Below are 12,184 nucleotides of genomic sequence, written 5' to 3' on the forward strand. Positions count from 1 at the left end.
ATTGAACAGGTGTAGTACTGGCTTCAGATAAGACTCACCAGACAGAGCATCTGTGAATTCTAGGAGTGGGGTCAATGCCTAGTTGATGGACTCAAGAACATCTATATCTGTATAGGTGGGAGCTAAGTGCCAGTTCTTCCTGTCACTGGACGAGACCTGTGAAATGGCTTTCTTCTGCTCCAGTACTCTTTGCACCATCTTTTGACGTGATCCCCACCTGGTAGGTGACTCTGTCACCAACTTGTGCTGGGGTAGGTTGTGTTCTTTTTGAGCAACTGCCAGGTCTCTCTGCTTTCTCCACGAATAGGAAAAGGCACCTACCACTTTCTTGCATACTCCAATTGCTTGATCCACCCGTTTATCTTTACCCACTCTAAGAGAAATCAAGAGATTTTAATAAAATGTTCAATCACAATAAACCCTTTAGTTATGTACAAATGTAATATTTTACTTAATCAGTTAATGAAAAAAATACACATTTAGTTTCGTCTAACCAATCACTTCAATATACACAATTGACAGGGTTACTTACCAATGGCCAAGTGCAGACAATGTCCAAAACATTGCAGTTGGGTCCATTTGTTGATTTGAGCTGCCTTCACCACGTTCGCACCACTATCTGTCCCCAGGAGGCGAGAGCGTCAATGAGCCCCTCTGCTATAGCTTCACCCGTGTGGTAGTCGGGAAAGTATGATGTTTGAAGGCATTTATTTAGAAGATTCCAGTCTTTGTCAATATTGTGGGTAGTGAGGCTAATATAAGGCTCTGATGTGCGACCACAGATCGGTAGTAGTAGCAAAATCTGTCTTGAGCTGTCCCTCAACTTTTTCCCTACACTAGGGGTAGAGTTTAGGCAGTGCGGTGTGAGAAATGTTTGCGGCCAGGGAGCACGTACCTGGGGTCAATTAAATTGATAATTCTCTTGAAACCTTGCTTTTCGATTGTGCTAATTGGTAGCGTGCATTATAGCATTTGTGATGTCTTTGTGCCTTTTCAATGTTTGCTCGTTGGGGCATAAACGCTGTCAGTGTTTACTGCTTCGGGCAAACATCCCTAAATTGGCTGGTGCTTGAGGGGCGTTTATCAATACCGTGGCGCAAACTCAACTTTCTGCATGTTCCAAAGAGTGATTTTGCTTCAGATGGTGAAAAAGATTTGTCGTATTACCAGACTTGGTAGCCACCTGTATGGCACAATTTGCACCGAACATTGCTCTGCTCTTTGCCAGACTTCAAAAAGCCAAACCACTTCCAAATAACTGAAACAGTTTAACCCTTTTTCATCAATCATTTCTTAGTTGGAAGCTGCTCCTTCTCCATGGCGATCACTGCCACTGTTTTCGCCTACATCACTCATTGTTCGTGGGTAATAGTGGCTACTCCATCACTCGAGATGCTAAGTGGTTTTTAGTGGGCGTATACCTCTCCACGTGCATATTGTCACTTCTCCACACGTTCCTGCTGTGTCAGAGGTCAAATGGACTGCTGCACCTAATTATTCTATATTGACATTTTCGAAAATGATTCTAAACGTTTTTATATCGTTATTGAGGGAAGTAATTACCTCGATAATAATTGATTTATCGCCCAGGCCTAGTCTATGGTAATATCAATCAATCAAATTGATTTATAAAGCCCTTTTTACATCAGCCGATGTCACAAAGTGCTATACAGAAACCCAGCCTAAAACCCCAAACAGCAAGCAATGCAGATGTAGAAGCACGTTGGCTCGGAAAAACTCCCTAGAAAGGCAGGGACCTAGGAAGAAACCTAGAGAGGAACCCGGCTCTGAGAGGTGGCCAGTCCTCTTTTGTCTTTGCCGGGTAGAGATTATAACAGTACATGGCCAAGATGTTCAAACATCCATAGATGACCAGCAGGGTCAAATAAGACCATTCCATAAAATTGGAGCTCTATAGGAGAAAGCCCTGCCTCCAGCTGTTTGCTTAGAAATTCTAGGGACAATAAGGAGGCCTGCGTCTTGTGACCGTTGTCATGACGTGGCCCTTTCTAGGTATAGATCGTGGCTTCTCACGCTCTCCTACACCCAGGTTCTGTTATCTCAGGTCGTAAATTCCTGGCCATGCAGTATGGAGAGAGAGTTTCACAGTAGAACAAAGGAACTCCCGCCAAATTATACTACATTCCAGAATTGAACAATATCCATATTTTGGAGAATGTGTAAACGGTCGGTGGAGAAGCCAGCTACGACCCGATCCATTTTGTTTCATGTTTGTGACCTCATGAAAGACAATACAGCCACATTACCATAACTCTGTTTATACCGGTTCCTCAGTTATGAGGCTTGCATCTAATTATTGTATAAAATGAATGAGTAAAGATGAACTATTTGTGAAATGATGTGATGTTAAACCTTTAATGTGAGAGAATTGTATTCCCTTTAAAGTTGAACTAAGTCATTGGCCCGCCCGTGAACACAGACATGATCAGGCGTCATGGAACCGCCTCTTCTACTGTTACGAATAAAAGCCCCTCCTAAGAAAATTCTCTTAAGACTAAGCAAACCCACAGCGTGAGCTGTGATTGCGAATAGTTTAGACCACGCATACCTCGGTGTAAGCTAAGGTGGCACAGGTTTGAGTATCAAGACTGAGAAAACCCACAGCGCGAGCTGTGACTGCGAATAGTTATTGAATTCCTAACCATACCACGTGGAGCATTGGCTACATGGCTGGAAATGGTTCAACTCTGAGACTATCGATCCCTACAGAATAAGAGCAAATATTAGATACTAATTACTAGTCTGCAGCTAGAAATTATGTAAACCTGGGACGAGAATACAGACAACTGCCCAAAACCTCTATTCTAGGAGAACATTTCTGAATGGTACTCTGAAGTAACCATTCTAACCACGAAAGACTTTGATCTTCAAGGTAACAGAAAGAGAGCAAGCGAAACTCTGATGGACTCTCACTTGCTAGCTAATTTGTCCTATTTAGCTAGCTTGCTGTTGCTAACTAATTTGGGTTATAAACATTAATTGATATATTAATTGATATTTTACCTGAAATACACAAGGTCCTCTACTCTGACAATTAATCCACACATAAAATGGTCAACCGACTCGTTTCTAGTCATCTCTCCTCCTTCCGGGCTTTTTCATCTTTGAACTTATATGGTGATTAGCATCTATACTTTCATACTATTACTACACCGACCGGCAACACAGTTCGTCTCTCAATCACCCACGTGGGTATAACCATAGAAAGGACTTTTTTTGCCCTTGGTAATGCAGATGTGCACGAGCAGTGTGGGTGCAATAATTGAATAACATAGATTTCTACTTTTGTTTTGCAACGCTCGCGCTCACGAGCGGTGTAGTCAGGGTATTGGTGTCATGTATAAAACTGCCCAGTTGCCCGGTCTTTTTGGTACCATGGCTAGAGGAAGGGATCTCAGTGACTTTTAAAAAGGGGTTTCAATGGAGCATAGGGGGTTTAAAAGGGTGTGTGTGTGTGTGTGTGTGTGTGTGTGTGTGTGTGTGTGTGTGTGTGTGTGTGTGTGTGTGTGTGTGTGTGTGTGTGTGTGTGTGTGTGTGTGTGTGTGTGTGTGTGTGTGTGTGTGTGTGTGTGTGTGTGTGTGTGTGTGTGTGTGTGTGTGTGAGTCACCAGATCTTAACCCAATTAAACACTTATAGGAGATTCTGGAGTGGTGCCTGAGACAGTGTTTTCCACAACCATTAGCAAAAATCCAAATTATAGAGTTTCTTGTGAAAGAACTGTGTTGCATCCCTCCAATAGAGTTCCAGGCACTTGTATAATTTATGGCAAGTCTAATTGAAGCTGTTCTGGTGGCCCAATGCCCTATCCTTTACTTTATTTTTGGCAGTTACCTGTATTTAATCTGTGTGTGGTTGCAGTTGTCCTGTCCCTATTGATATGTGTTTTCCTGTTTGAAGGCCTGACAACCACTTCCTAGAAGCAATCTGCTGTTTCCCAATGGTCTACTTCATGGGCGGAACCATAGATAAGTAGGTGTTCATTACTCAATCATTATCAACATAATGCCCTTCCTCGCAGAATTACAATGACTCTTCTCTATGCAAATGACGTCACGCACGGACAGGCAACAATAAAGCACATATCATACCATGACGTACCATTTTATTACATCCAAGGGATTTACAATTATCAAGTGAAATCAATTACACGTGCCTCTTTTATAGGCTGCTAAATTTCAAAGTCATGAATATCATAATATGGTGTGTTGGGTTCTATTTGTGGCAGATTTTCATTATGCGTTCTTTTGTGTTTTGCTCTCTCTGTGACAGCCTGGACAATCTGCTACAGTGTGGCATCATCTATGCTGATAACCTGGTGGTGGTGGACAAGGAGAGCACCATGAGTGCTGAGGAGGACTATATGGCAGATGCCAAGACTATCGTCAACGTACAGACCATGTTCAGGTATGATATGGGAGGCATTCTCCCATGTTAAATTATGGGACTGCACACAGAGTTTTAGCTCTCCATTTTGAGTAAACTATTGTGTGGACTACTTGTAGTCTAGTAAAGCATTATTATGAACAACAATTGTATTATCCAAGAAGGACATTTGTTTTGCAAGCATGGAACAGACAGAAAAACAATTCCTAGAATCTGGGAGGTTGCAAGTTCAAATCCCCGAGCTGACAAGGTAAAAATCTGTCGTTCTGCCCCTGAACAGGCAGTTAACCCACTCTTCCTAGGCCATCATTGAAAATAAGAATTTGTTCTTAACTGACTTGCCTAGTTAAATAAAGGTTTTAACACATGATACAAACCTCCCAAAAATTCATTTTATTGTGAGGTTGTAAGGCAACAAAATAGGAAAAATGCCAAGGGGTGTGAATACTTTTGCAACCCACTGTAGTTGCTTTTCCCTGAAAAGTCTCTACAGTTATTAAAACCCTGGGTGAAACTATATTAAACAGCATCTATCAGGGTAGAAAACCTCTGCAAGGTTTTCTTCTTCAACATCCTAAAATGTAAGCTATGCATCACTGCCAGCTTGGTCCTACCCATGAGCCCAAAGCATTTAATCTCTGTCCCCTCTCTCTCTCTATTTCTCTCTCTCCTTCCCTCCTCCCTCTCTCTCTTTCCCTCTTGCTCCCCCCCTCTTCCCTCTCTCTCGCTCTCTATTTCTCTCCCTCCCTCCATCCCCTCCTTCTCGCCCTCCCTCCCTCATCCTCTCTTCCCTCCATCCCCTCTTCTCACCAACTCCCTACCACTCTCTCTCCCTTCCTCCCTCATCCCTCTCTCTCCCCCATCCTCTCTTCCCTCCATCCCCTCTTCCCACCCACTCCTTACCACTCTTTCTCCCTTCCTCCCTCATCCCCCCCCCCTTCTCCTCCACCTCTATCTCTTTCTCTCTCTCCATTTTGTCCAGGCTGTTCCCCAGTCTCAGTATCATCACCGAGCTGACCCACCCCTCCAACATGAGGTTTATGCAGTTCAGGGCTAAGGATTGCTACTCCCTGGCTCTCTCCAAGCTAGAGAAGGTGAGCAGAGCAGTTCAGGGGCATGTCACTCCTCCATCTTTAGATCTCAGTCTTCAGCGGGTGTCGTGTGGGAGGTGCACTCTTATACAGACTCAGACATGAATATATAGAGCCCTGGGGCTGGGTTAGCAAGCCAGCTGGTGACATTTCACGTGCACTCTCTTTCTCTCTCCTAACTCTTTCCCCTCCCTCTTCTCCTCACCCCCACTCTCCCTCTGCTCCCTCCCCCCGCACTCTCTCTCCCCCCTTCCCTCTCGCCCCTACAGATAGAGCGCGATAAGGGTTCCAACTTGGCCTTCATGTTCCGCCTGCCGTTCGCTGCAGGCAGAGTGTTCAGTATCAGTATGCTGGATACGCTGCTCTACCAGGTGGGTTACCAGATGTAATCGAAATAATAGTACCCTATTCCCTATATACTGCACTACTTTTGACCGGGGTCCCATTTGAGACGTAGCTAGGAAACCTCACCTTATCTCAGCCAGCAGTGTGGACTGTTTGATCACTGAGTCACTCCCTTAGGCTATGATCATCTTAACTTCTCTAAATCCTAACCCTTAACTATTAGGTGGAGAACCGCAGAACTGATATTAGATCCGTGTCTCGAGGGAATACTCTGTTCACAGGGTGTGTGGAGCTTATCAGCGTATGATGTGATCTTACTCCAGTCCTTACTGAGAAAATCATCTGATATTGCACTGTCTTTGAAGGGAGAGAGAGGGAGAGCTAAAGTATTTTTGGGCGCAATGATCATTCAGTAGTTTCTCACCTCTCCTCAATAGTGTTTTCTTTGGAACTAGACATGAGTGTGTTTTCAGCCTCTGGTTCCTCCTGTTTGTTTATACATTCTCTTGCTTTTTTACAGTCATTTGTAAAGGACTATATGATTCCCATAGCAAGACTTTTACTAGGCCTGGATACCACACCAGGATCTGGTTACCTATGTGCAGTAAGTATGGATATCTGTGTCGTGGAAATTCTTACACAGGGACACTCCAAGTCAATCTTAAATGAATCATTCTTTATTATCAGCATGCTGGAGAGGTTCCAACCAACTCAATGCACCATGTACAGTCCCGTTAGTTCTCTTATATACTTACACAGAAAGTAATATTTGCATGATTTAGTATATTCATTATTCACAATTAATTCAGCATTAATGTTTGCTTCATTCATGTGACCGACCAATACTGGTTCCTGAATGTGGGAGACCAATACCTCACCAGACTTATTCTCTCCAAGCTGAGATCTTGAAAGTGAGATATTGTTCTTCAAACAAGGGTCTGGTTGTACTGCCAAATTGCAGATACTACAGTGAGGATTTATCCCAGGCACGTTCAATCAGTCACTTGCATGAACACAGAAGTTGGTTATTAGAAAAGCACAAACATAAACATTTCCAGCACACCTGTTTTGGGTGTGTGTGTGTGTTTCAAAGGAAATCCAAGTTGATTTGTCACATGCACAGGTGTAAACTATACCAGGAAATGCTTACTTACAAGCTCTCCCTCAGCAATGCAGAGTTCAATATCAAATGTATGAAATAGAGTCAAGAATAGGATCTTTAAAAAAAGCAACAACAGGTCAGTTGCAGTCGGACGTTTACATACACCTTAGCCAAAATACATTTAAACTTAGTTTTGCACAATTGCTGACATTTAATCCAAGTAAAAATTCATTGTCTTAGGTCAGTTAGGATCACCACTTTATTTTAAGAATTTTATTTCTTTCATCACATTCCCAGTGGGTCAGAAGTCTACATACACTCAATTAGTATTTGGTAGCATTGCCTTTAAATTGTTTACATTTGGTCTAATGTTTTGGGTAGCCTTGTACAAGCTTCCCACAATAAGCTGGGTGAATTTTGGCCCATTCCGCCTGACAGAGCTGGTGTAACTAAGTCAGGTTTGTTGGCCTCCTTGCTCGCACATGCTTTTTCAGTTCTGCCCACACATTTTCTATAGGATTGAGGTCAGCGCTTTGTGATTGCCACTCCAATACCTTGACTTTGTTGTCCTTAAGCCATTTTGCCACTGCTTTGGAAGTATGCTTGGGGTCATTGTCCATTTGGCAGACAAGCTTTAACTTCCTGACTGATGTCTTGAGATGTTGCTTCAATATATCCACATCATTTTCCTACCTCATGATGCCATCTATTTTGTGAAGTGCACCAGTCCCTCCTGCAGCAAAGCACCCCCACATCATGATGCTGCCACCCCCATGCTTTACGGTTGGGATGGTGCTCTTCGACTTGCAAGCCTCCCCCTTTTTCCTCCAAACATAAGGAAGGTCATTATGGCCAAACAGTTCTATTTTTGTTTCATCAGACCAGAGGACATTTCTCCAAAAAGTATGATCTTTGTCCCCATGTCCAGTTGCAAACCGTAGTCTGGCTTTTTTTATGGAGGTTTTGGAGCAGTGGCTTCTTCCTTGCTTAGCGGCAGGTCTTGGCTGATTTCTTTTGATTTTCCCATGATGTCAAGCAAAGAGGCACTGAGTTTGAAGGTAGGCCTTGAAATACATCCACAGGTACACCTCCAATTGACCCAAATGATGTCATTAGCCTATCAGAAGCTTCTAAAGCCATGACATAATTTTCTGGAATTTTCCAAGCCTTTTAAATGTACAGTCAACATAGTGTATGTAAACTTCTGACCCACTGGAATTGTGATACAGTGTATTATAAGTGAAATAATCTGTCTGTAAACAATTGTTGAAAAAATGACTTGTGTCATGCACAAAGTAGATGTCCTAACCGACTTGCCAAAACAATAGTTTGTTAACAAGAATTGTGTGGAGTGGTTGAAAAATAAGTTTTAATGACTCCAACCTAATTGTATGTAAACCTCTGACTTCAACTGTATATACAAGGTCAGTTCAGTACCATATCAATGTGCCGGGATATGGTGGAGGCTGAGGTAATATGTACGGTTGAAGTTGGAAGTTTACGTACACTTAGGTTGGAGTCATTAAGACTTGTTTTTCAACAAGGTCAAGGAAGGGTTGGAAATGTTGGTGAAGACGCTTGCCACCTGATCTGCGCACGCTCTGAGAATTTGCCCTGGTATTCCATCAGGTCCTGCAGCCTTACCAGTTTTAAGCAAGATACAGAACAGCGGGAGCCCTCATGCAAGACTTGATGCTTACCTCGAAGCGAGCATAGAAGGCATTGAGTTTGTCTGGGAGGGAGATATCATAGGTCAACGCACAACTGGGTCTTCCTTTTTGTGTGTGTGTGTGTGCGTGCGTGCGTGCGTGCGTGAGCGCGTGATGTGATGTGTATACTGAATGTGCTCCCTCCTCCTTCCCAGATGAAGGTGACAGAGGAGGACCTGTGGATCAGGACGTATGGCAGGTTATTTCAAAAACTGTGTTCTTCCAGTGCAGAGATTCCAATAGGCATCTACCGTACAGAGTCACACATGTTTTCCTCCTCAGAGGTAAGACAAGATAGAGACAGTCCCTGTTCAAATACTCTAGAGAGGCATCCTTTCTTTCTTTCCTTCCTTCCTTCCATCCTTCCTCCTTTTCTTCCCCTATTTATTTTTTCTCTTAATTTCTTCCTTGAGGTAAATGAGAGCAATAGGGGTAGTGATCTTGCTTTCGCTGGTCAAATCACTGAATGATAAATGACTAGCTCAAGGAAAGAAGGATGGAAAGAAAGAAGGATGCATCCTAAAAAATAATAATTTGAACAAAGCCAGCTCTGAGTCATCAGTAGATTTCTGAGTGTACAAAACAATAGGAACAACTTCCTAATATTGTGTTGCACGCCATTTTGCCCTCAGAACAGCCTCAGTTCGTTGGGGCATGGACTCTACAAGGTGTCGAAAGCGTTCCACAGGGATGCTGTTCCATATTGATTCCAAGTTAGCTGGTAGTGGATCTCTACTCCGAATAGATTGTTCCATCTCATCCCACAGATGCTCATGTGGATTGAGATCTGGTGACTGGGCAGGCCCCTGTAGTAAGCTGAATTCACTGTCATGTTCGTGGAACCATTCCTGGACAATCCTAGCCTTGTGGCATGGGGCATTATCCTGCTGAAAAAAATCCATTTGCAGATGGGTACAGTGCTGCTATGAAGGGATGCAACTTATTGGCAATGATGTTCAGATATCATGTGGAATTCAAATGTTGCGGCACTTCTTTCAAGAGCACCATTGTGTGCCATGAGAATTCTCCCCACACCATCACCACCAGCCTGCAATGTTGACATGCTGCATGATGGATGCATGTACTCATGTGGTTTTCTCCATACCCTGGTCCTCCCATCAGTGTGAAACAGCAGGAACCGGGATTCATCAGACCAGGCATGTTTTTCCAATTCTCCAGTGTCCAGTGTTTTCGTTCCTTAGGCCACTGCAACCGCAATTTCTTGGGTTTTTTTGCCGAAAGAAGTGGAACTCTGTAAGGTCGTCAACTGCCATACCCCATTCATGTCAAGGTACTATGAGTTGTGCATTCTTTTATGGGTCTTTGGGCACCAATGTTGCACTGGACCGTCAGTTGACCGTATGTTGCTCTGCACAATTTGTCTCAGCCTTCTTTGTCCTCTTTCATCAAGTACCCGTTTTCGACTACTGGCCTGCCGTTGCCTGGATGTCCTTTGGGTGGTGGGCCATTCTTGATACACACGGGAAACTGTTGAGCGTGAAAAACACAGCAGCATTGCCATTCCCGACACACTCAAACCGGTGTGCCTGGCACCTACTACCATGCCCCGTTCAAAGGCACTTAAATCTTTTGTCCTGCCCATTCTCCCTCTGAATGGCACACATATACAATCCATGTCTCAATTGTTTCAAGGCTTAAAAATCCTGTCTCCTCCCCTTCATCTACATTGACTGAAGTGGATTTTAACAGGTGACCTCAATAAAGGATCATGGCTTTCACCTGGAATTCACCTTGACAGTCTTTGTCATGGAATGTACACTCAGTGTATTTGTGCTGTAATTGTGCTGCTAATCATTGTAATTATGCTTTATATGCGTCATTGAGCTATTTGGTGCAACCATTCACAAACAAACATTCTTGGTCAAGTACATTATATTTACTTTTGCCAATGCTACTCTGTGCAAGTTTTTTAAAATTTCATTCATGGTGTTTTTGTTTGTTGGTCTGTCAAAGTATCCTCCTTCCTTGTTACCCACAGTTAAGATGACATCCTTGTCTTGACATTTTACATAACATGACTGTCGTTATCTGCTCATATTTGCAGTACAACAAAATGAAAGTACGCGTTGTGTTTTGTTTGGCACTTCAGCAATGCTGTCAGTCAAGCGCTTCTTCATAATGCATTATAAATGCGTATCTAGAGCTTCTACTACTGATGTAAAGTGTCACCAGGACATCCTATTGGATCCTCATCCTGTCCACACAGTTCATTTGGTATTAACCCTTCACCCTCCCCTAGTCTCAAGTATCCATCAACGTGGAGAACACTGGTGGTGACGACCAGAGAAGCAATCGTCGCGAGTCGTGGAAGGAGAAAACAGCTCAGCGGAACTCCACCACCGGCGACCAATCAGAACATCCGTTGCTGAGGAAGAAGAGCCTCCAGTGGGCGCGGCGTTTGAGCCGTAAGAACACCAAGCCACCGAGTCGCACCGAGCGGATCTCCCAGCAGCGCCTCAACCTGTACCGGCGCTCCGAGAGACAGGAGCTGTCTGAGCTGGTCAAGAACCGCATGAAGCACCTAGGCTTGCCCACTGTCGGATACGGTGAGCGGAAAGTTACAGGACACCCTGGTAATACTGAGTGACATTATAGGGTGCTGTGTCATATTTAGTTTGGTGGTCTTATATGTGTCACCTGTAAGGGTTTAAAAATTCCGGGATTTCTGGAAAAACAGGGGATTTATTAAAAGTTCCCAGAATTTTGCAACCCTAGTCAACTGTCATAGTTTGGGAATTGGTGCTGTATGGAATGGCAATGACTATTCTCCATTATTCACATTATTCTACATAGTATGATAATGTACCTGCATAACCTCCTTTATGAATGTGCATTAACCTTCATGTTACTTGTAGCATATGGCTGGATGGACAACTGAAGTACAATGAAGCATTTAATCTCAGTCTGCATTTTGCCTCCCCTCAGACTGCATCTCCTCCCCTCTAACTTCTTTTTATTATTTTCCACTCTCCTCAACTTCCTTCGCCTTCTTTTGCAAAAACCCCAAAAATATTTCCCTATATAATTCTCCATACAATAGCTCATGCCAAAACATTATGATGACTCATTCATATAATCCCTGTCGAGGGAAAATGCTCATTATGTAATACTGCCAGAGAAGCATAAAAAAATACTGAAGAATTAAATACTTAACAAATTATTTACTGGTGATTTTAAATTGGATGATTGAGACAGAAATACTGTAAATATTTACATAATAAATGATCAAATATTTATGAAATAATTCAAAAAAACACATTTGTTTGCATGTTAGTTCATTTTTGCATCCCCTTTTGAAAACTGCAATTGCATTTTTGCTGCTTGCCTAATCTTTTCATTCTCCCCTCTTTTTATTTTCTGTCTTGTAGAGGATGTTGCTAATCTTACTGCGAGTGATGTCATGAACCGAGTAAATCTAGGATATTTACAAGGTAATCCCACATACAGTAGTGTTCACATACAGTATGCAATGCAACACATTTAATTTAGTCATCACTCCCATCTCTTAAATA

The 12,184-nt window shown here is 43.0% G+C and overlaps 1 protein-coding gene across 1 annotated transcript in view; it reads left to right on the forward strand.

Moving 5' to 3' along the window:
• LOC124034061 (potassium channel subfamily T member 1-like) overlaps nt 1-12,184 on the forward strand; it is an 83,125-nt gene that overhangs the window by 64,350 nt on the left and 6,591 nt on the right. Inside the window, 8 exon segments of the mRNA XM_046346772.1 lie at nt 3,919-3,990; nt 4,291-4,425; nt 5,387-5,498; nt 5,765-5,866; nt 6,361-6,444; nt 8,807-8,935; nt 10,912-11,218; nt 12,041-12,103. Coding sequence (XP_046202728.1) covers nt 3,919-3,990; nt 4,291-4,425; nt 5,387-5,498; nt 5,765-5,866; nt 6,361-6,444; nt 8,807-8,935; nt 10,912-11,218; nt 12,041-12,103 — 1,004 coding nt within the window.

The sequence above is a fragment of the Oncorhynchus gorbuscha genome, linkage group LG04 (genome assembly GCF_021184085.1).
Source record: "Oncorhynchus gorbuscha isolate QuinsamMale2020 ecotype Even-year linkage group LG04, OgorEven_v1.0, whole genome shotgun sequence".
Taxonomy (NCBI): Eukaryota; Metazoa; Chordata; class Actinopteri; order Salmoniformes; family Salmonidae; genus Oncorhynchus; species Oncorhynchus gorbuscha.